Source organism: Nannobrachium achirus, assembly GCF_963921795.1.
Source record: "Nannobrachium achirus genome assembly, chromosome: 21".
In the NCBI taxonomy this organism is placed as follows: Eukaryota; Metazoa; Chordata; class Actinopteri; order Myctophiformes; family Myctophidae; genus Nannobrachium; species Nannobrachium achirus.
Window position 1 is genome coordinate 47,576,172 of NC_137828.1, and position 20,743 is coordinate 47,596,914.

The 20,743-nt window shown below is 43.5% G+C and overlaps 1 protein-coding gene across 1 annotated transcript in view; it reads left to right on the forward strand.

Annotated features, from left to right (window-relative positions):
* Window positions 1–27: 27 nt before the first annotated feature.
* Window positions 28–20,743, forward strand: part of LOC308306827 (enoyl-CoA hydratase EchA19) — a 41,984-nt gene continuing 21,268 nt past the window's right edge. The window contains exons 1-4 of the mRNA XM_080751876.1: window positions 28–360; window positions 5,094–5,255; window positions 10,907–11,004; window positions 13,377–13,521. Coding sequence (XP_080608002.1) covers window positions 165–360; window positions 5,094–5,255; window positions 10,907–11,004; window positions 13,377–13,521 — 601 coding nt within the window. The 5' untranslated portion in view covers window positions 28–164. The remainder of the gene's footprint in view (window positions 361–5,093; window positions 5,256–10,906; window positions 11,005–13,376; window positions 13,522–20,743) is intronic.

Here is a 20,743-nt window from a genome sequence, read left to right on the forward strand (position 1 = left end):
TAACCCTGTTTCGGAATGGAGGTGTTTCGGAATGGCGGTCTGACACCACTCAGAAGTTAAGGAACTGTAGTTTATAGTTCTTTAGATTGATTCTGTCATCATTTATGAAAGGGGGCGACGGATACTGTTGCGTTTCGATAGTTTGACTTTGAAGTGTTTATTGTATGTGTGTTGATATTGTTAATGCGTCCATGGCGCTTAAAGCGTGTCAGACATGGTGGACACGCACCCACATCGTGGGAGCAGAATATAACCGAATTTTGAAGCGTTGTTGGGTGCATAGAAGAGGAAACAACAACAACAACCACCACTACTGCACCAGCACCGCAGGAAGAAGAGACGAGGAGGGCACAGGAAAAGGTGACCGAAAGCCATGTTGTAACGTAGTAATGACGATAGAGGGCGCCATAGACTCATGTCATCATGGTCTGAGCTGCACTACAGCAGTGGTTTTCAACCTTTTGCATGTCAAGGACCAAGGTCCGTTATGGCGTTATTTATTTGAGCCACGGACCACCATTTGATGAGATTTAGCCTCTCTCAGAGTCAGACCCAATATTTTATTGTTGGATAAGATTTTGTCCACAATTCCATGCTATGCCATATAGATGTCCTGCCTTATAACAGGTCAATGTTGACCAAAATAACTAACATTCTCTAGACTAATTGTGTGGACTAAATTGAGTAATGCAGATGTTTAACAATAATTTAACTCTAGAGAGCATAAAATGAATCCAAATGGACCTGTAAGGGTCTATCTTTAATGGTCCATTTGGTTACCAACTCCATCATTTAGCTGGGGACCACCTGGAACCCCTTCAAGGACCACTGCAGAAAACCACTGCACTACAGATACAGAATGAGAATGGTAACATCTGATAGTTGTTCTATAATTCTTTTGGTGCTTTCGCTGCCGGTAACTGCCATCTTCCGTGTTAAATTGTTGGACTTAAAGTTTGAATAAAACTACACAAATCCTTGCAAACCATCCTAAACCCATCAATCTACTCTATCTACTAACTTCTTCCCCACCCTGTGGTGGACAGAGATAGGCCTACTCAACCCCAATAGGCTGCTTGAGTCAAAATATAGATCATCTGCCCCATGTCGAATATTACTCAAGTGAAAGTTGCTTATAGGGCAGGCCTATGTAAGTTAAAGTAGCCTACTGGAGTGTGTTCTTTTAAAAATACTTTAAAGGGATATTTCACTTTCAAACATGTTTGGGGTCATTTTAACATTTACTTTTTGGGAGCACCCCAGACAGTTTTTAAGTTGCTTGCTGATTTTTAATTTATTTTTAAAATCTAAAAAGAATTATAATAACAACAACAACAAAAACATGGCCCCTCATGTATTCAAAGGACAATTTCAGTCGCCAGAACCAAGTGTGGCGGAGAGAGTCGCAGCCCCAGCCTGAAGCCTCAAAAGTCTAGTATCTGCTCTCGTTCCATAGGGATATCCCTTTGGAGTGATGGTTAAGATATTGGACTTTCATGCGGGAAACCCGGGTTCGAAGCCGGGTGGGGAGGTTCGGATCACCTCCGTTACATTGGTGCCGTGACCCGGATCCGGGCTTCCCCGTAGGAGGAAGTCAAAGGGGGGTGAGTGTGGCGGAGAGAGTCGCAGCCCCAGCCTGAAGCCTCAAAAGTCTATAGTATCTGCTCTCATTCCATAGGGATATCCCTTTGGAGTGATGGTTAAGATATTGGACTTTCACACGGGAGACCCGGGTTCGAAGCCGGGTGGGGAGGTTCGGATCACCTCCGTTACACAAGGACGGCTGTTTTAGATGAATCTTATCATGGTTAAAACTACCCCATCTCTCTCCCCATTTCCTGTCAGTCTACTGTCCTATCAATAAAGGCATAAAAAGCCCAAAAACAAATCTTTAAAAAAAAAAAAAAAATGGAGTTTGAAGTTACAATGGGTTTACAATAGGAAGGCGTGTCTCGTAAAATGAATGTCTAAATACTGAATAATGCAAGTTAAAAACTGTCTGGGATGCTCAAAAAAGCCTGAGTAGACAATAAAATGACCCAAATTGTTTTTTTAAAGCGAAATATCCCTTTAAGTTAAATTGGATAGACGTTTGATATTCACCCAGTGTTCACCTACACTCATTCCTCAATAACATTTCAACGTCATTTTGAGCTTGGCATTGTAACTAAGACGCCTCAGGGCGACATGCGACCTCACCCTAAAGGGCGAGGTCACGCCAATTCTTGGTCATCTGGCCAGTGATGTGGTATATGGGACCAGTTACCCATATATCGAGACCCCTGGTAGCCATATATGGAGATCCATGTACTGTACATAGTACATCCTTTTTATGCCCATACATGGAGATATGGGCTGTCTTCCTCCATATATGGGCATTCCCATATGAAGTCCTGTTAGACATGGGCTTAATATTGATGACATCAGGGATCTCCATATATTGGCATAAAAGGGATTCTGTTAGAGTGGTTCCCATGACATCACAACATACAATCCCTTTTATACCCATACATGGAGATCCCTATCTGAACCAGCCACATAGATATGGGCCATGTCTTGGCCATCTGGCCAGTGATGTATATCGATGACATCAGGGATCTTCATACATGGGCATAATAAGGGATTCTGTGAAATACCCATATATGGACCTTTACATAGGTGATGTCACCTGTGATATCACGGTGACTTGTTTAACTGTTGGTTGCTGCTGTTCTCTCTGGGATGTGTTCTGCTCTCTGGCAAGGCACCAGACTGGGGTTGAGGGTTGGATTCCCCGTGCTGACCCCAAACAATGTCAGGTCAGCTGCCACAGCTGGAAACATGCGCACGCCAAAACACACGCATGCATGAAATTATATAGGGACGTGCACATGCACACACACTCACTTGTAGAGAGCCAAGGCCTTCATCTCAGCTCAATTCGGTTTTCTAGCCAGACCACCATCTCTCTCTCTCTCTCTCTTTCTCTCTCTCCATCCGTCTTTCTCTCTCTGATGACTTCTGTCATCAAAACCATTCACACAGGACCATTTACACTCCATTTACATCACTCGTACTCTGGGTCTGCTGGGTCATTCATACTCATTGTTTTTGGATTGTTCTCTTTCTAAGTGCAGCCATACAGTATATCTCTCGTCTGCAGTATGTCTGCATGTCTCTTTTTCTTTATTTCCTTGTCTCTCAATCTCCCTTCCTCTTTCTTGTTTTCTGTATTTCTTTTTGTCTCCTCCAGGTCGAAAAGCAAAACTGTTTTGCACCCTGTCCGTCCGCGTGTCCGTGTGTCTGTCCTTCTCTCTGTGGACGGCTAATCTCCGGCACCGTTGCCACGATGGCAGCAAAACTGTGCGCGCACACTCCCTGGGTGCCAGAGCAGAACCTCCTTTTCTCTTCTGCCTCTTATGACCTACCTGACCTGGTGGAGACCTGTCTCTTCCCCTGTCTCTATATCTCTGTCTCTATATCTCTTTCTATAATTATTTGACAAATGAAACAAATTAGTTTAGTTTATTTAGCACATTGTTATATATAAAAAAATATATACAAATCAAAGAAAACACGTTACTGTGCAAGTAAAGGAAGAAGCCGTCATTATTGCGACCGTAGGTCGCATTTACTACCAAAACCTCCACCGGCTGTCCGTCTGTCTGTCTGTCTGTCTGTGAGTCAGTCACACTTTTGCCCTGCTCATATCTCCACAACCGTTGCCCCCATCCATGCCAAATTTTGCACACACACTCCTTACCTGCCAAACTACAACCTCCAAGGACCCCCGGAGCTCCAGGGACCCCCAGGTCCCTGGGGGACCCCCAGGTGTAAAAAAATGTCCCTCTGTGAGTCAGACGTCACACGTCACACTTTTGCCCTGCTCATATCTCCACAACCGTTGCACCCATCCATGCCACATTTTGCACACACACTCCTTACCTGGCAAACTACAACCTCCAAGGACCCCCGGAGCTCCAGGGACCCCCAGGTCCCTCGGGGACCCCCAGGTGTAAAAAATGACCAAATGTGCAAAAATGAGCAAATGACCACCCCAACGGGGCTGCTCACGGGGAATTCCTGGGGACCACCCACTCCTGGTGCTCCAGAACGGATGCAAAAGTGGTGGCGCCCCCAGTGGAGGACCCCCTCCACTGCAGCTCACATAAAATGCCGTAACTCGGGCTAGGAGCGTCCGGGAGAGCCGGGGCCGGTACCTATTCGTCCGCCAAGGCAACGCGGAGACCCCACCCCTCATTTCTCACATGCCCCTCTTCTAGCGCCACCTTCAGGCCGATTTTTAAAACACATTTTTGGACACTGCTCCTACAGTTTTTGCCCTAAAATCACGCAAATCGCTACACAGTATGTCTACACTCATCCCATCAACATGAATCTGTCCCATATAGCGCCACCTTCAGGCCGATTTTTAAAAACACATTTTTGGACACTGCTCCTACAGATTTTGCCCTAAAATCACGAAAATCACTACACAGCATGTCTACACTCATCTCATCAACATGGATCAGGAAGATTTTGGAAAAACACATTTTTGCCCTATTTGTGGAGATAAGCGACCTACGGTCGCTTATCTCCCGATTAGGGAGTCTTACTGGTATAACATGGATTCAAAGTACAATAGAACAATACAAAAGACTACAAGTTTACAAGGAGTGCAATAAAGAAATAAAAACTGCAGAAAAGAAAAAAATATATATGTAAAGATTATACACCACAACTAAATCATGGACCGAAGTGAGACGTTTCTTAAATATTGGCATGGATATAGTGACGACTTGAGTGATGCATCTAGAGATCTCCACAACTGAGGGCCTCTACGTTTTTAATTGGTAAATTAAAATCTCTCTTTGCCTTGTGGCGTAGGAGTGAATGTCAGAAGTAACACAAGTAAAAATTAGCCACAAGCCCTTTGAAGTTCAGAGGGAGCAATTAAGAGCAAGTCAACTTAACATTTTTTTAAACCACCCCCTGCCCGCCCCCCCAAAAGTGGAATGTCTGCCCGAAATCTCAGACTCTCTTCCCAAAACGAAGTGTGTGATAGAGTCTGACGCTTGCAGTCAGGCTAAGTAAAAATGTGATTCTTTTCTCAGATGTGGTGGTCTCGGAGCGATGCGGGGCGGTGGTTTGCGTGGCGATAAACCGTCCTGAGGCACGCAACGCTGTGAACCAGAAGACGGCGGCTCGCCTGCTGGCCGAGCTGAGGGCCTTCGACACAGACCCGGCCCTCAGCGTGGCCATCCTTCATGGCAGAGGTGAGGGGGTGACTGGCAGGGGTGTCACACCAAATTCTGGGCCCTGGGTACAAGGATTCACTGCGGGCCCCTCATGAATGTTCTTCATAGGGGGAGTCATTTAGACTGGGAACGCATTATTTTGTGCTTTAACTATTGAAAAATGGTCGGTGCCGTGCTGCGAGTTTGTAGATCTGCTATCTTAAAAAAACTATGTTTCTATGTCAGTGGTGCTCAAACTTTTTCATGTGAAGGACCCCCAAAAAACCTCAAAATATTTAGTTCCAGAGGCAAAATTCGAGTTAGAAATGTTCGCTTAAAAATACATTTATTCAAAGATTATTTGCACACATTTTCACAACTTTAAAAAAATAGCAGATCTACAAGCTTGCAGTGCTGTGAGCTTGTATATCTATATCAATAGCTGTATAAAATAATTAAGCCAAGTAGAACGTGACCTGTACCCTTGCCCAAAGGCCTCTGAGACCTTTGTGTCAACCCCTGATCATGCGATGCTGTTGTGTGCCGGAAATACTTTGTAGATCTGCTGTTTTCGGTGTGTGCTGCCGTCGGAAGAGGGGTATATGTAAGCTAATGGAGGTTGTCTAGTGCCAAGAAACATTCTTGACTTCGCGATTATGTCGCTCTTTTGCCTTGATTGCGATTATGAAACAATTATATTTAGAAAGATAGCAACATAACAACTGATAGATCTGCTATTTTCTGCAAAAATATACTGTAGGAGTAGAGGGGGAAAAATGGGAGACTTCCGGTCAACGAAGTATATATAGGGTTTAAGTGGTTCATTTCTTGCTAACTCTCCTCTGTTCTGGACATTGCACCTCTTCCTTCTACGTTTTTTCCTTTACAATTTATAATGTTCTTTGCATTGGCCCCCATTTAATAGAATTGTGCTTGGTTTGAATTGGACTCATAATAATCCAGCAGAGGTGGCCAGAGCAGTGCAGTATAATGTAGGTGCGTGTATACATGCATGCACGATTGCACGCGTACGCACGGCGCGCGCACACACACACACACACACACACACACACACACACACACACACACACACACACACACACACACACACACACACACACACACACACTCAGACACTCTCACACCTGCGACGGGGCCTGTACTGTATCAACCACTGAGAACATGAATTATGCCATACCTCTAAAAATAATCATAATCAACACAGTCGCCCACTAAACGAACACCTTCCCACAGTGGAAATAATGTCTTCAGCCTGGCTCCACCAGTACTTACTCCCTGTCTGCATTGTAAAGTGCACTCCAGCTCCAATTGATTGAAGCACGCAAGTGCACAGTGGTTCCCATGAATGATTGCCACTAGGCCTATTCCTGTCTGCCCACTACACGCACACACGCACGCACGCACACACACACACACACACACACACACACACACACACACACACACACACACACACACACACACACACACACACACACACACACACACACACACACACACATGGGACCCTTGTACAGCTCCTACAAGCACCAAATTGTGCTATGATTAATGTACTGTACATGCTATGGCATTTATTTGTACCCTCTATTTACTACTGTTGCTAAATTATCTCTGTTATTGACTTGTCAATATTGCTGCTACATTGTTGAGGAGCCAAAACCAAAGAATGTTACTCATACTTTCATATGAGATGTAACATTAAAAATCTTGAATCTTGAATTTAACTGCCCGCTCAGTTATTTGGCAAAGAAAGAAAGAAAGAAAACTCAAGCATTCAGTTCATTTAAATACTCCAACACTTCATATGTTGGTGGTTTGCCAACAAAGGCTGTTCAGAGTTGAACTGAAACCAGTGTGTGAGGTGGAAACGTAATTGGCTCATGTTAAATGGGTTAGTGTTGCGCTGCTTTGCAATAAGCCCTATAGAAAGAACGGGACTGGGCCTGCAATTCATGCCTGACTGTCTATTATGCATTGTTAACAGTCCCAGTGCACATTCATTTATGTAGGTTCAGCTATAGTGCTGTAACGAGATGGCGGGCCTCAGTGGCGATTAGCCATCCGTTCAAGCTTTGAGATGACAGGTTCCTGTTCGGAGAAACCGTTTCTCCAAACATGATGAAGCCATTTTGTTCAAATTAGTTGCTAACGTGCTCACTCTCTCAGCTCTCATTTTATGTTTGTGTTTGAGGGCGTTTTCTTTTTTTTCTCCTGGCTAAATTAAATGTAATTGGCCTTTGTAGGCTTTGAATGTGTTGGCACGTACTTTTGAGTCCCCATATCTGTATTTTGTAACTTTTCTGTGGTCAGGTGGAATATGGCCATGAACCAGCTTCATGGCAAGCTGTCTAGTTCACCATGAGGGCACGTGGAATGAAACATTATCACCAGGGCTTTTTAAATAAATCTGTTGCAAATAGTTTGCTTTCATCTGCTGGTTCCTGTGCAGAGATTGGATGTGTATACAACCTCTTATGTTTTGGTTTTGTTGTTGCAAGGTAATGTAGTGTTAAACATGATAAATGTTTCCATTTGATGTGATGTACCATAGTTAGCTTATAGCTTATAGTCCCTACATACTGTAGCGTAGCTTCAGTTAAAAGGTGGGTTGGCTTATGTGTACATTACACCCTCCATCACACAACTGTGTGGCTTGCCAACTCGAACTGATTTACATGCTACCACGCATCATAGGGCAGTAAATCAGTTCTTGTCAGCAAGCGACGTCATCAAGCAATGGCATATAAATAAAGCTTAATGCTGTTAGACAAAGGGTCATACACATGACCAATTTGAATTAGCAGTCTCTCCCAAACAGGTGAAAGAAAGAGATACGGTAGCACATCTTGGAGTTCAGAGCATTGGAGCAGACCCAGGATGAACTTTATGAGGTCAACATTTTCAACAGGTTGGGGTGTCCAGTTAGCTTAGCGAGTGAGTACTCAGACCATAGGTGTGAGTGTGAGGACCCAGGGTGGGTTTGCATACAATCTCTCTCTCCTCTCTCTGCTTTTGGTTTCCTGTGTCTCTACCCTGACCTACGGTAATAAATGAATTGTGGATCTCATGATCAACATAAAAAGCAGTGGCTCCATCATGTAGAACTAGGACAACCTGTGGCGTTGGTCATCTGTGACTTATGACTTGAAATTTGGGCAAGGTTTCAGCTTGATTAGAGCCCTATATTGACTTCCATTATAAAATGTAAGTTACATATTTTTGCTAACCGCTCCTACATCTGGTTTGTCTGTTTGTATGTATGTCCAGTGTCTGCATGTATGTCCCGCCTCATCCCACATTGGCCAAGCTTCGCAGTTCGCGGGACACTTAAAAAAATAAAATTTACTCATAAATAGCACCCCTCACTTTTTAAAAAGTATGAAATATAGGTGAAAATCTTTGGCCCGGGCGGCTGGCATGGTGGTCCGGGCACCCTAGGCTGCAATGCCAGCTTGACAGCGTGTCACAGGTTCAAATCCCGTTCACGACGACCTTTGCTACATGTCACTCCCCATTTCCTGTCAGTCTACTGTCCTATCAATAAAGACATAAAGAAAATGTTAGATGTACTCCAGAAGAGGCGTTCTCTGTTTTTAAATCAACAACTGGGGTTTACAATCAGAACAATTTCTCACTAAAGCCCTCCATGAAGAGAGCAGCTTCCCAGGGCTTCTCATTTTCTCTTTATGCGAAGACAAAGGTGCTCGGTCACACTGCTGCTCCCATAAACAGTGTGACACTGTGTTTTTATACAAGTGCCCTGCGTTGACCCGTGCCTGTAATCAAATCCCACAGTCTATGGGTGTTGCTGGCGTATGTCCCTGTCATAACTATTTTCATTACAGTCAGCAAGAGAGAGAGAGAGAGAGTAGGAAGAGGAGGGAAAGGGAGAGCAAAGCGTAGAGAAGGAGAGAGATTTCACAGTCTATGTCACTGTTTGTAGGCCTCTTGGGTAATGTTGTAATGACCACATGAATCCAACGAAAGGGGCTTTGGTGCCTGCCATTAATGAGAGCATTGTACTGTAAGAGTGTGTGTGTGTGTTGTGTGTGTGTGTGTGTGTGTGTGTGTGTGTGTGTGTGTGTGTGTGTGTGTGTGTGTGTTTGTGTGTTTGTGTTTGTGTGTGTGTGTGTGTGTGTGTGTGTGTGTGTGTGTGTGTGTGTGTGTGTGTGTGTGTGTGTGTGTATGAGTTGTACAGTATGTGTGTGTGCTGCAATGCAGATAGATACTCTGTTGGGCGGAAACTCCTAACTCCAAAATGTTCATTTTCGGGAAAATGAACTCAAGTGGAGTTAGGAGGTTTTGACCGAAGGGCTTTTTACTACTTTTCATTGGTTCAATATTATGTTAACCAACATACAGATGTAGAGGGTGTTCAATAGTAGCCTGGGGCCAGCCTATATACTAATGCAGCTAACTAGTAACGGCAGTTGTTTTAACATGTGTGGGGATGATGTCTAGCTGCAGCTAGGCTAGTTCAATAGCACATATTTATGAAAAAAAAGAGAGGGCCAATCGGGTGGAGTTAGCTGGTTTGGCAGAAAGTGTGGAGTTAGGAGGTTTTGTCCCAAGCACTTTTTACTACTTTACATTGGTTCAATATTATTTTAACCAACACTCGGGTGTAAGGGTAGGGTAGGGTGTTCAATAGCCCTGATTTATGCCAAAAAATCTAAAACCTAAAAAATTGAGTTTTGGCCAGACAGTGACGATATTCACCTTTTTGTATGTGTGCAAGACTGCGCGCACTCCGCACAGAGTGCGTGCAAAGACGCTACAGTGTGTTAGTGTCAGTGTGTGCAAAGCAGTCTTGATTTTGACAGCAAATTATGATTTAGTAAACTTTTTGTCATAGTCTTTTGAATACAAATTATTTTAGTTTTAGTCATATCTTTGTCATCGGAAATGATTTAGTGTAATTAGTCTAGTTTTAGTCGACTAAATATACGATTTTAGTCGACTTAATCTAAAGTTGATTTTGTCAACAAAATAATATTTTGAAAGGCCTTGATGGCATCCTAATGGCTGATTTCATACTTGGTTGCATGCTGAAAATAGCTGATCAACAAGCTCACAACGCATCGCACAAAAGTAAAAGTACAAAATGTTTGAAAATAGCCCATCTACATAGTAGATGGGCTATTTTCAAATAGCCTAAGCATAAAAATAGGGCTAAAGGCGTTAATATATTTGTATAATAGTATAATGTATATCTCCAAAGTAACTAGTAACTAAAGTGTTCAAATAAATGTAGTGGAGTAAAAGTACAATATGTGGATCCGAGATGTAGTGGAGTAGAAGTAAAAGTACAGAAAATGTGAAATACCCCAGTAAAGTACAAATACCTCAAAACTGTACTTTAGTACAGTACTTAAGTAAATGTACTTAGTTACTTTGCACTACTGCTTGTGTGTGTACAACAGTATCTATGTATCTCTGTGTGTGTGTGTTGGGGCTTCTTGTCAGGGTAGAAAAGCGTTTGTATGCCAGCAGTCAGTCATCCATCCCAGCGTGCGGCGGTTCGGTCGTCTCCTCATGCGAGCCGCTGTCCAAATTGCAGCCCTGCCGACTCCGGCTCCAACTTGTTGTTTTTTTTCATCCTGGTCATTTTCCCTTCCTCTCCCTGACTTTCCAGCTGCCATACTTTGTAATTTTGTGGTCTCTTCCAGGAGGGAATTTCTGCGCTGGTTACGATCTGAAGGAGCTGGCCAATCACACGGCCTCCCTCAAATTGGAGCAAGATGTCACCAAGGGTCCCGGGCCGATGGTGAGAGAGAGGCGCGTGCGTGTGCGTGTGTGTACGTACGTATGCATTTGAGTGAGTGCGAGATCAATGTTTTCACTATCTTGGCAAGATCCAAAATGCCTTGAAAGTGATCATTTATTCTGACCATTTTCTAGACCTCATTAATGTTGCTACTTTTTTATGGCGTGGCTTTGCAGAAGCTGAGCCGTCTATAACAGGGTCGGAGTGTGTGTCTGTGTGCAGAGCTAATCTCTCAAACAGCTGGACTAATCAGCGCCTTCACAAGCACTGCCAGTAAGGCGCAGAAGGACCTCCTCTATTTTGTTTTCCCGTAATGTTTTATTCTTTTTTGAAAAAAACATTTTTATATTTTATAATGGAGGTCAAAGGGGTTCACATCCGGCAGAACCTTGCCCAAATATGGAGGCATACAGCATGTCATAGATGACGGACTTGAGAAGTGGATAGGTGGGACGGGACACACACTCTCCAGTTTGACCTGGCGAAGAAAGAGCGCAGGCTCGAAACATCATTATGTTTTATTGAAGCATTAAATGCTTTGAGTGTGTGGCTTCTATTCTTTTTCTTTCATAGATGGCTGACGTCACAGGCTGGCCACATGAAGCCACGCCGTACCCATGTGGATACCGAGATCCACATTTGGCTTTTTTCAACACAATTAGAACTCGTAATTAACGCACTACAGTACATAGGAATGTTAGTGCAGTGCCCTCATGTCTATCCCAATATAGTGTGTGTGCGTGCGTGCGTGCGTGCGTGCGTGCGTACATACAGTGTCTGTGTATGCCAGTCCACACCTATCAGTGTTGTAAAAAGTACTCAAGTTTTACTTAAGTAAAAGTATCAATAGGCCTACTGCAATGTAGAAATACTCTGTTACAAGTAAAAGTGAGAAATTAAAAATGTATGTACAAAATTGGTATCAAAATGTACTTAAATACCAAAAGTAGAATGCAGAATGTCCCATTTCACAAGTTTTCAAATGTATAAAATGTATTAAAATGTTTAAAATAGCAGATGTTTAAGTAGATCGGCTATTTTCAAATGTCCAAAATATATAGAGGGCTGAAGTGCTCAATGTGTATTATGTTTTGTAATAGTAATCAAAATGTACAAGTAACTAGTAACTAAAGTTATCAAATAATAATAATTGTAGTGGAGTAAAATATATTTGCCTCTGAGTGGAGTGGAGTAGAAGTAAAAGTGGAAAAGTAAAAATACCAAAAAGTTGTACAGTACAGTACTTGAGTAAATGTACTTAGTTACTTTAGACCACTTCACCTTATCAGTGAGTGGATGGCCTGGAGATGCCATACAGTACTGCAAAGCCTCAAACGATAACAGTGGAACCTCCGTAAACTCAGTGAGGAATGCATCCAAGACGGGGAACGGCTTTGGGAATGGAATGGACCCCCGGCCTCTTTCAGTTCAGTGTGCACGGCACACAGAATAAAGAGTTGCAATGTATTAATATTTATGGCTTCATGAGATTAGCAGTTACTTCATTACAATGTAGACAGAGTGTCCTTTGTTTGGACAAACGGGATTTGTGTCATTTGCTGAGCTGACATAGCACTGTGACTGAACCATAAATCAGGGTGGAAATCCACAACGTTTGCGTGTGCACAAGCTTAACGCAAAGCAGAAAAGCATGAAACTAATTATGAATTAATAAGTAAGCGTAAGTAGTGCAGTGTTTATATCGCTTGTATTATGCCAGTTCAATTTGACGCCTGTGAAGGAGTGTCAAGAGATTCCTTGGTAGGGGAAGAGGCGTTTTTGCAGCCTTGTTTAGAAAGTCAAGGCAAGACTATTTGTGCTCATTTCAACAAGGAAATTAAATGTGCTTAACATAAAACATTAAGTAAATGAAACACATTATAACACAACATGAAAATAGTTTTCACTTTATGCTCATTTCAGTGTTTTATAGACAGTGATTGACAAAGTACTCCACTTTCGCTGCGAGCTTGTAGATCTGCTATTTTTTATTTATTTTTTTAATTGTGAAAATTTGTGCAAGTCTTTGAATATTTCAAATTCTTCTAACGTTTTTTGAAAAATCACCTCAGTGGTGCTCAAACATTTTCATGTAAAAGACCCCCAAAATGATATGTATTTGGCTACGGACCCCCATCTCAAAATATTTAGTTCCAGGACCCCCTAGAAGCAAAATTTGAGTTACAAATGTTTCCTTAAAAATACATATATTCAAAGATTTCCACACATTTTCACGACTTTTCAAAAATAGCAGATCTACAAGCTCACAGCGCGGCACTCTGTGCTAAAGTATAAAATAATTAAGGCCCCTCCACCTTGGGCCCGAGTAACTTAGTCCCACTTTTCTCCCCCTTGTGACGCCCCTGGTCCAGGGTCCATCCAGGCTGGTGCTGTCCAAGCCGTTGATAGCTGCGGTCAGTGGCTACGCGGTGGCTGGAGGCCTGGAGCTGGCTCTGCTCGCAGACCTGAGAGTGATGGAGGAGAGCGCTGTCATGGGGGTGTTCTGCCGCAGATTTGGTAATATGTCTCTCTAATCACAGCACTCCTCCTGACTGTCTTCTGGAGCAGCGGCTATCAAACTCTTTCATGTCACGAAACCCACAAATATGATGTGTATTCTACAGCGGACCCCCATCTGAAACGATTTTGTGCTCAGGGCTCCCCAGAAGAGAAGATTTGTGTTAAAACACTTTTTTTCCCCCCAGATCTACAAGCTCACAATGCGTCACATCTTGACGCGTTTATGTAGATCAGCATTTTTTAAACTGCTGTAGTATAATCTCCTCACTCACCACTGTATAAGGAGATTGATTCGGCCACATCTCAGCCGTGACTGTATTGTCTCCCTATCAAACGAGATCAAGCTAATATGCGACTTTAGGGATTTCTTATCCATGCACACTTGTGTCCATCAGGCCAATGTTTCGTTTTTCGTTTTCTTTAGTACACAATACAGTCACAGCTGTGTCGGAAAAGAAAGTAGGCATTCAAAGCCCTAGAATTGACAGAGATGTGGCTTAAAATGTAGGCCTGAGCTGTGCGAGCGGACAGCTCAGACGCATGGAAAAAACACACAGGAAAAATATATATACATTTTTTGACCCTGGCATCATCTCCCTGAATTCTCAACCGACTTTTAAATTAAATAAAAATCATATTACTTACTTTATTTTCCGACAAGAGCCGTGACGCTATTGTGTACAGAATATAGCAAACGAAAACGAAACATTGGCTGGTGATTTCAATCCATTCGCCAATGGTCCTCCAGGGATCCTTGCGGGGGTTCCAGGTGGTCAAGCTAAAGAGAGTAGGTAACCAAATGGACCCTGTTAGATCTTTAACTCCTGAGAGCGTAAAATGAAACCAAATGGACCCGCGTAAAGGACATTACAGACACAGCCGCATGTGCGTACACCCACCACCGTATCCGCATTTGGGGAGGCTGTTTGTTGTTGTTCAACAACAATAATTAAAGGGAATGACAGCCCCCACGTGGATTGTTTGGATTAAATTAACGTTCAAACACGCCCATGACTAATTCAGGGCCCTTTGCACTCATCGCCTTCCCGTTGTGCGCACAATCATTTTGGGGATGTTGATGTTGTCATCTGCCCATTTGTCAATTTGGTAAAAAGAAATTGGTTGAACAGAACTCATATTTTGGGACCATCGCTCCATTGTTCACTAATGGTTTGTAATGCAGGCTGCTATCCCAGGAAGTCATGTGATCCAAGATGGCCGCGGTGTGAATAAGGTCTATGAAGCCGCCCAAACAAACAACATTTCTGTTGTCTATTGTGTCTCTCGCAGCCCAGCTGGGGATGATGGTTTTGATCTCGTTGTGTAAACATTGGCACATCTCGCTTTGGCCGCCGTGGTGCAGAAAGGTGGCTGGTGTGTGAGCAACGCCTCGCGCTGCCGTCATCCACTGTTGCCATTCTGCTCAGTCGTATAGCTATAAATAACACCCATGTGTTTATAAATACATCCGCTGTAGTATAATTTACAGGCAGTGCTGTATTTGGTGGTTTAAAACATATAGGGCTTATCGTACAGACAGGGCCTGTAATTTAACAGGAAGAGGACATCCTGACAGTGCCCTTGTCTGACTCTATCAGTCTCTCTCTCTTTCTCTCTCTCTCTCTCTCTCTCTCTCTCTCTCTCTCTCTCTCACACACACACACACACACACACACACACACACACACACACACACACACACACACACACACACACACACACACACACACACACTAAACTGTCTGGTGATATGGGATGGTCCCTTGGGTCCAGCTGTCAGACCATGCTACATGTTACACCCACTCACCTCTGCCTACCACGGCCACACTGCCATGTTTTCCTCTTTAGTGAGACATGAGAGAGGAAATGGTACCTTGTAGGAATTAAGACGGGGGTTAACCACATGGACCTGGCCTGGTGTACCTATTCTAGGGGGTCGAAGATTCTGCGGAAATATATCTACTGTACTAGCTTGCAACGCAGCGCATTGTGAGCTTGTAGATAATTCATTTTTGGCAAAGAGATTGGTGTAGAGTGAAAAACAGAGCGGAACTAGTATGGAGCCCTGCGGGACCCCGGTCAACTAAGTATAGGGTTTAAGTGGTTAAACAGCAGGAGTGAACACACACGTTGTCACAGTAGGGCACATCATTTCTTTTCATAGGCATGGAATATATACAGTTATTCATAATTTCCCATCAACTGGGGATTACGAACATCTCTTTTCGATGACACCCAGTCCTTCTGAAAAACTGCAGACTATAACCTCAGGTCTCTGTGTTGTATTAGGTGTTAATTGATTTAATTTAATTCCTCATACTCAGATCTCTTCCGTCAGTTCAAAACTATGCATGAGAGGCGCATCGAGCATATCTGTGGTCATAACACATCAAGCGTTGGTGCATTTCCTCCCAGTAAACTAATTCCCAGCCTCTCTCATTGCCACAAATCCCCCGCCAATCCCCCTTCCAGCCATAAACTGTTTGTCAACACATTTGAGAATAATTCCCCCGCGGCTCAGTCTTTAACGACCTGCGGTTCCTTCATTGGATACGAGTTTAGATGACTAATTATTATTTTGACTTCAGGCATTTCAGCGTTTTTCTCACCCTACTAAACTGTGGCCTAGTGATGTGCTCTGTGACGGTCTGTAGTTTCTGTACCTTAGAGCAGTGGTTCTCAAACTTTTTTATCTCAGGTCACCCCTGTAAATAACCTTTTCATCCACGGCACCCCTGAATTACATTGTTACTTTATAGCACCTTTTGTCATGTTAACGATACGTAAATACTTTGATATGTAAATCTTTCTCTCCAACGATACAGTTTATGTCACGGGGAAAACAGGATAGAATATTTGTTTCCAATAGGACAGACTGAAAATAACTTTTATACTTGGCGTTTAGCCACTTAAACCCCATCATTCCTATTCTGGGGGGAACATTCACCAAAAATAAACTAGTGAAAACAGCAGATCTACAAGCTCACAACGCGTCGCGCCACGTTATGGAATCTCTTAGATTCTTCTTTTATTTATTCATGAAATAAATGACCATATAGCAGGTACTTGTTGACCTGGCACCCTATAGTGTGAATAGTTTTAGATTAGTACAGATTATTTTTTTTGATATTCTACTGTTAGACTGATGATAGGCTCTTAGTTTACTTATGATCCGAGATTACTATTGCTATGCATTTCATGTTTTACCATGTGTTGTCCTTGCTTACTGTAAATCCCTCTGGATTAAGAGTCTGCTAAATGCCTAAATTGTAAATTGTAAGAATGTTTTTTCAAGCAGTGGACTAAGGTTTGTTACCGGTCGTTTTCTCTGTGGTGTTGAAGCACATTTTTAAATATAGATTTCCTTGAATGTATTTGTAGGCGGAGACTCTGGTCAACAGGTACAGTACATAGTATAGTGTTTAAGTGGTTAAATGAATGTTACTTTGGGGGGAAAATGCAATGTTGATTACAAGCTATACAACATCTTGTATCTTCATGTATCACTTCTTAAAGGAAACCCACGATTAAGCTTTGACCAAGCAAGCTGTTCTGATAGAAAGAAATAGACATAGAAATCATTCAATTTAGAAGAGAGAGTTCTGGAGTTTCAAGAGACGGAAGCCCTGGTTAAAGAATGCAGGTATTAGTTGATTCCGCGTTCTTGGAATAATAATACGTTGAATCTGTTACTTTCTACAGAATAGCGTAAGGCCAGACATTTTTGTTTCTGCAACATTAAGAAAAGGAGATAAAAGTATACTTTCTGTCCTCATATGAATAGTGGCACTGCTCTGTGGGAGGCATGGTTTATTTAAAGACACCCCCCCCCCCCCCTCCCCCAATTCCCTCCATCTCTACCACTTCTGTAGGTTTTGTTGAACATTTCTTTTTAATGGTTGAATTTCTCTGACTGGTCTTTGGGCCGGGCACATATGGGAACAGCCCGAGGGAATCCCTGGCGGTTCTTATAATAAAAAATAAAAAAGGGCCTCCGAGTCCCACTACGCCTCTGTGATGTGGGCCGATGGCGACCACAAGGAACTGACAGCTTCCTGGCACGTGATTGGCTTGCCGAACCTGCGGCTTCCTGTCCGGGGGCCCATCTCTTTTTTTCCACCTAGGAGTTAAACGAGAAGGAGGAGACATTTCTGTCATTAGACGTTGGGTATTAGGAATAGGATACATAGGACCCCGAAGTTCAGCTGCAACTCTTACGCTGCAAAATCCTGAGTGCACGTTAAACTTTGACCCTCAACGCTCTGACTTGAATGAACACTCATGGTTTTAATGTGTCAGTACCTGAAACGGTAGAACGCTCCACTCCTACTCTACTAGAGTTCTCAAATTCTGCCCGGACCCTACCCAAACGACGTTTTCGGGCCGGGCCTTGGGTTCCGTGAAAATAAATGAATAAATAATCTATTACCCCCCAAAAAAGAAATTTCAACTGCCCCTAGCGGTAACCCCTGTCCCTAACGGTAAGGCCGATGGAAATGGCAGTGGATGTGTTGGTGCAAAGTGAACTTTACTCAGGTTTGTCGCTGTACAACCTTCCTAGCCCATGTTATTAAAGAAAAACGGCGACAATGGCCAAAACTCAATAGAAAAATTGCAAAAGTGGACGTGATTTTAGGGCCGGGCCTCAATTTTCAGGCCCGTTGAGAACTCTACTCTCTACTCCCCTCCCCTCCTTTGGTACATTCTCAAGTGCAGAGTAGACCCTCAGCTCACTATACTGTGGAAAACCCACCATGTGTCTCCTCCTTCTCTCTCTCTCCTCTTCCTTCTCCTCCTCCTCCTCCTAGTTTAAGTCATCTCTCCCACCTGGAAGTGGGTACACTTCAGGCCAAAGTAGAAGCCACATGTTTTAATGGAAGCTATAATACTAGGATCCAAAGCTGACAAAAAGCAAGCCAACTCAAACACCTGTTCAATGAGTTCCAATCAGGGATGGGATAGTCAGGCGATGACATCATCTAGGTACAAAACCCGTCATTGTAGCTAAAGCGTTACCGCGTTATGACCCAAACGGAGGCCGCAGTCGGAAAGTGCAGGAGCAGACAGCAAACCGAGATTTTAACTGACCGTGACAGTCTGAAAATATCTGTGCCGTTCGGGGCGAATGTAAATAGTTAAACACCCTTGCGTTAAAACATCTTTTTTGATCCGAGGAAACTGCACCGTCCTCCTCCTGCCGTGTGTTATTAACGACTGTTAACGGTGGAGATGAGAGGAAAGTGGGCAGACAGAGTAGACACAGATGTGTCCTGGAAGTGACCATCTGGGGAAAAGCTCTAAAACGGGGGTACGGGTGGGCAACTCCTATGTAGCGCTTCTCTAATGACTCATTAGCACGCTCGTCACACTTAAGGCTATACTTAGAATGAAAACCTCCAGCTCACGTCTGTCTGTCTGTCCGTCCATCCATAACTCTTCTGACGTCACGACAACTCATCCCAGCTCAGCAGAAGGATATAGCTGCCTGTTTAGACATCGTAATGATGTTACAAATGAATTCCGTCCGTGTCCCTTTTATGCCCATATATGGAGATCCCTGATGTCATCGATATTAAGCCCATATCTGGGAATGCCCATATATGGACATATTGTGGGCGGCTGTAGCTCAGGAGGTAGAGTGGGTCGGCGGTTCAAATCCCAGCTTCTCCTGTCTACATGTCGAAGTGTCCTTGGGCAAGACACTGAACCCCAAGTTGCCTCCGGTGAGCTGGTTGGTGCCTTGCATGGTTTCCACCGCCACCGGTGTATGAATGTGTGCGTGAATGGGTGAATGTAATGCACATTGTAAAGCGCTTTGGATAAAAGCGCTATATAAATGCACCATTTACCATTTACCATTTTATATTATGTCAGTCTTGTGTGGTCTATGACATCAAACATCTATGATGTCAGACGTCAGTTAGTCTTGCGTAGCCAGACAACCATTCCACAATCTCTGAATGCTATATAGAGTCTGGAACTACAGCTCCTGAACGGCGAACTACAGCTCTTGAATTCTCTAGAGAGAGAGCGAGAGACCTATTTTGCTTTATATACTCAGTGTTCTTTGTAAGAAGTTCTATTTTATTAGATAATACACAATGTGGGATGGAGAGAGAGAGAGAGCTATTGTCTTTGGTGGCGTATCTGGGTGTGTACCCCCAAATGTTTGTGTGCAGTTTGTGCTATTGGACCCTAGAGGTCATCAGGGCTCTGGGTCATGTCCCCTGATAGTGGAGTCAGTGGATGGTGTGTTGATAAGTTTGCTGCTCTGTGTGTGTGTGTGTGTGTGTGTGTGTGTGTGTGTGTGTGTGTGTGTGTGTGTGTGTGTGTGTGTGTGTGTGTGTGTGTGTGTGTGTGTGTGTGTGTGTGTGTGTGTGTGTGTGTGTGTGTGCGCGCACGCGAGAAAGATTTACTTAGACTGTATGTGCTAGACAACACCTCTGTATGTGTGTGTGTGTGTGTGTGTGTGTGTGTGGTCAGTCCATATGCTTATTAGAATCTTGGTCTTGATGAAACTCTCATTTAACTTTGTGTTCTTTCTTTAGACTTCCTTCAAATCACCAGCTATTTAACTCTACAGGCTACTATTTTCAGACTTGGTGGTCTTGTATAACGGCTGCTCTCAAAACAAGAGAATACATTATGCTCCTGGTGTTTTCTCAGTGGCCTAGAGAACATGAAATCAAGTTAATTGTGGCACTCATCTCTGACCCGACCCAGCCCAAACCAGCCTACAGGAGCTATTTTTCAGAGGTGCCCCGCTGAGCATTTCAAAGTCGGCTTTTCCGACCGAAGACTGCTCTGCTCTCATATTGTGTGTCCACTCCAGTCTGCATTTGGTGTGGATTTGTGTGGCTGTGTCTGTAATCCGCATCAAACCCTAATCGCATTACCCTCTTGGGAGTCCATTGTGGAGGGCTTTGCTTTTGATGTGGTGCGAGATGCCAGCACCACCAGCAGCAGAGCTGAGAACACTTCACGCTGTCCGGTTTCATACCAACTTCTGATTTCAATAACGGCACGACTGCTTGGCTATCTTTTAGTGTGCCCTTGTGATGTGGTGAAATCATATGTGCGTGCGTGCACATGCATGCCCATGTGTAGTGTGTACACTGTATGCGTGGATGCATCCTTGTCCTGTTGTGTGAAAATACATGTGTGCACATAAGTAGTACAGTATATAAACTACACAACCCTTACGTGAAAGTAAAAGTAC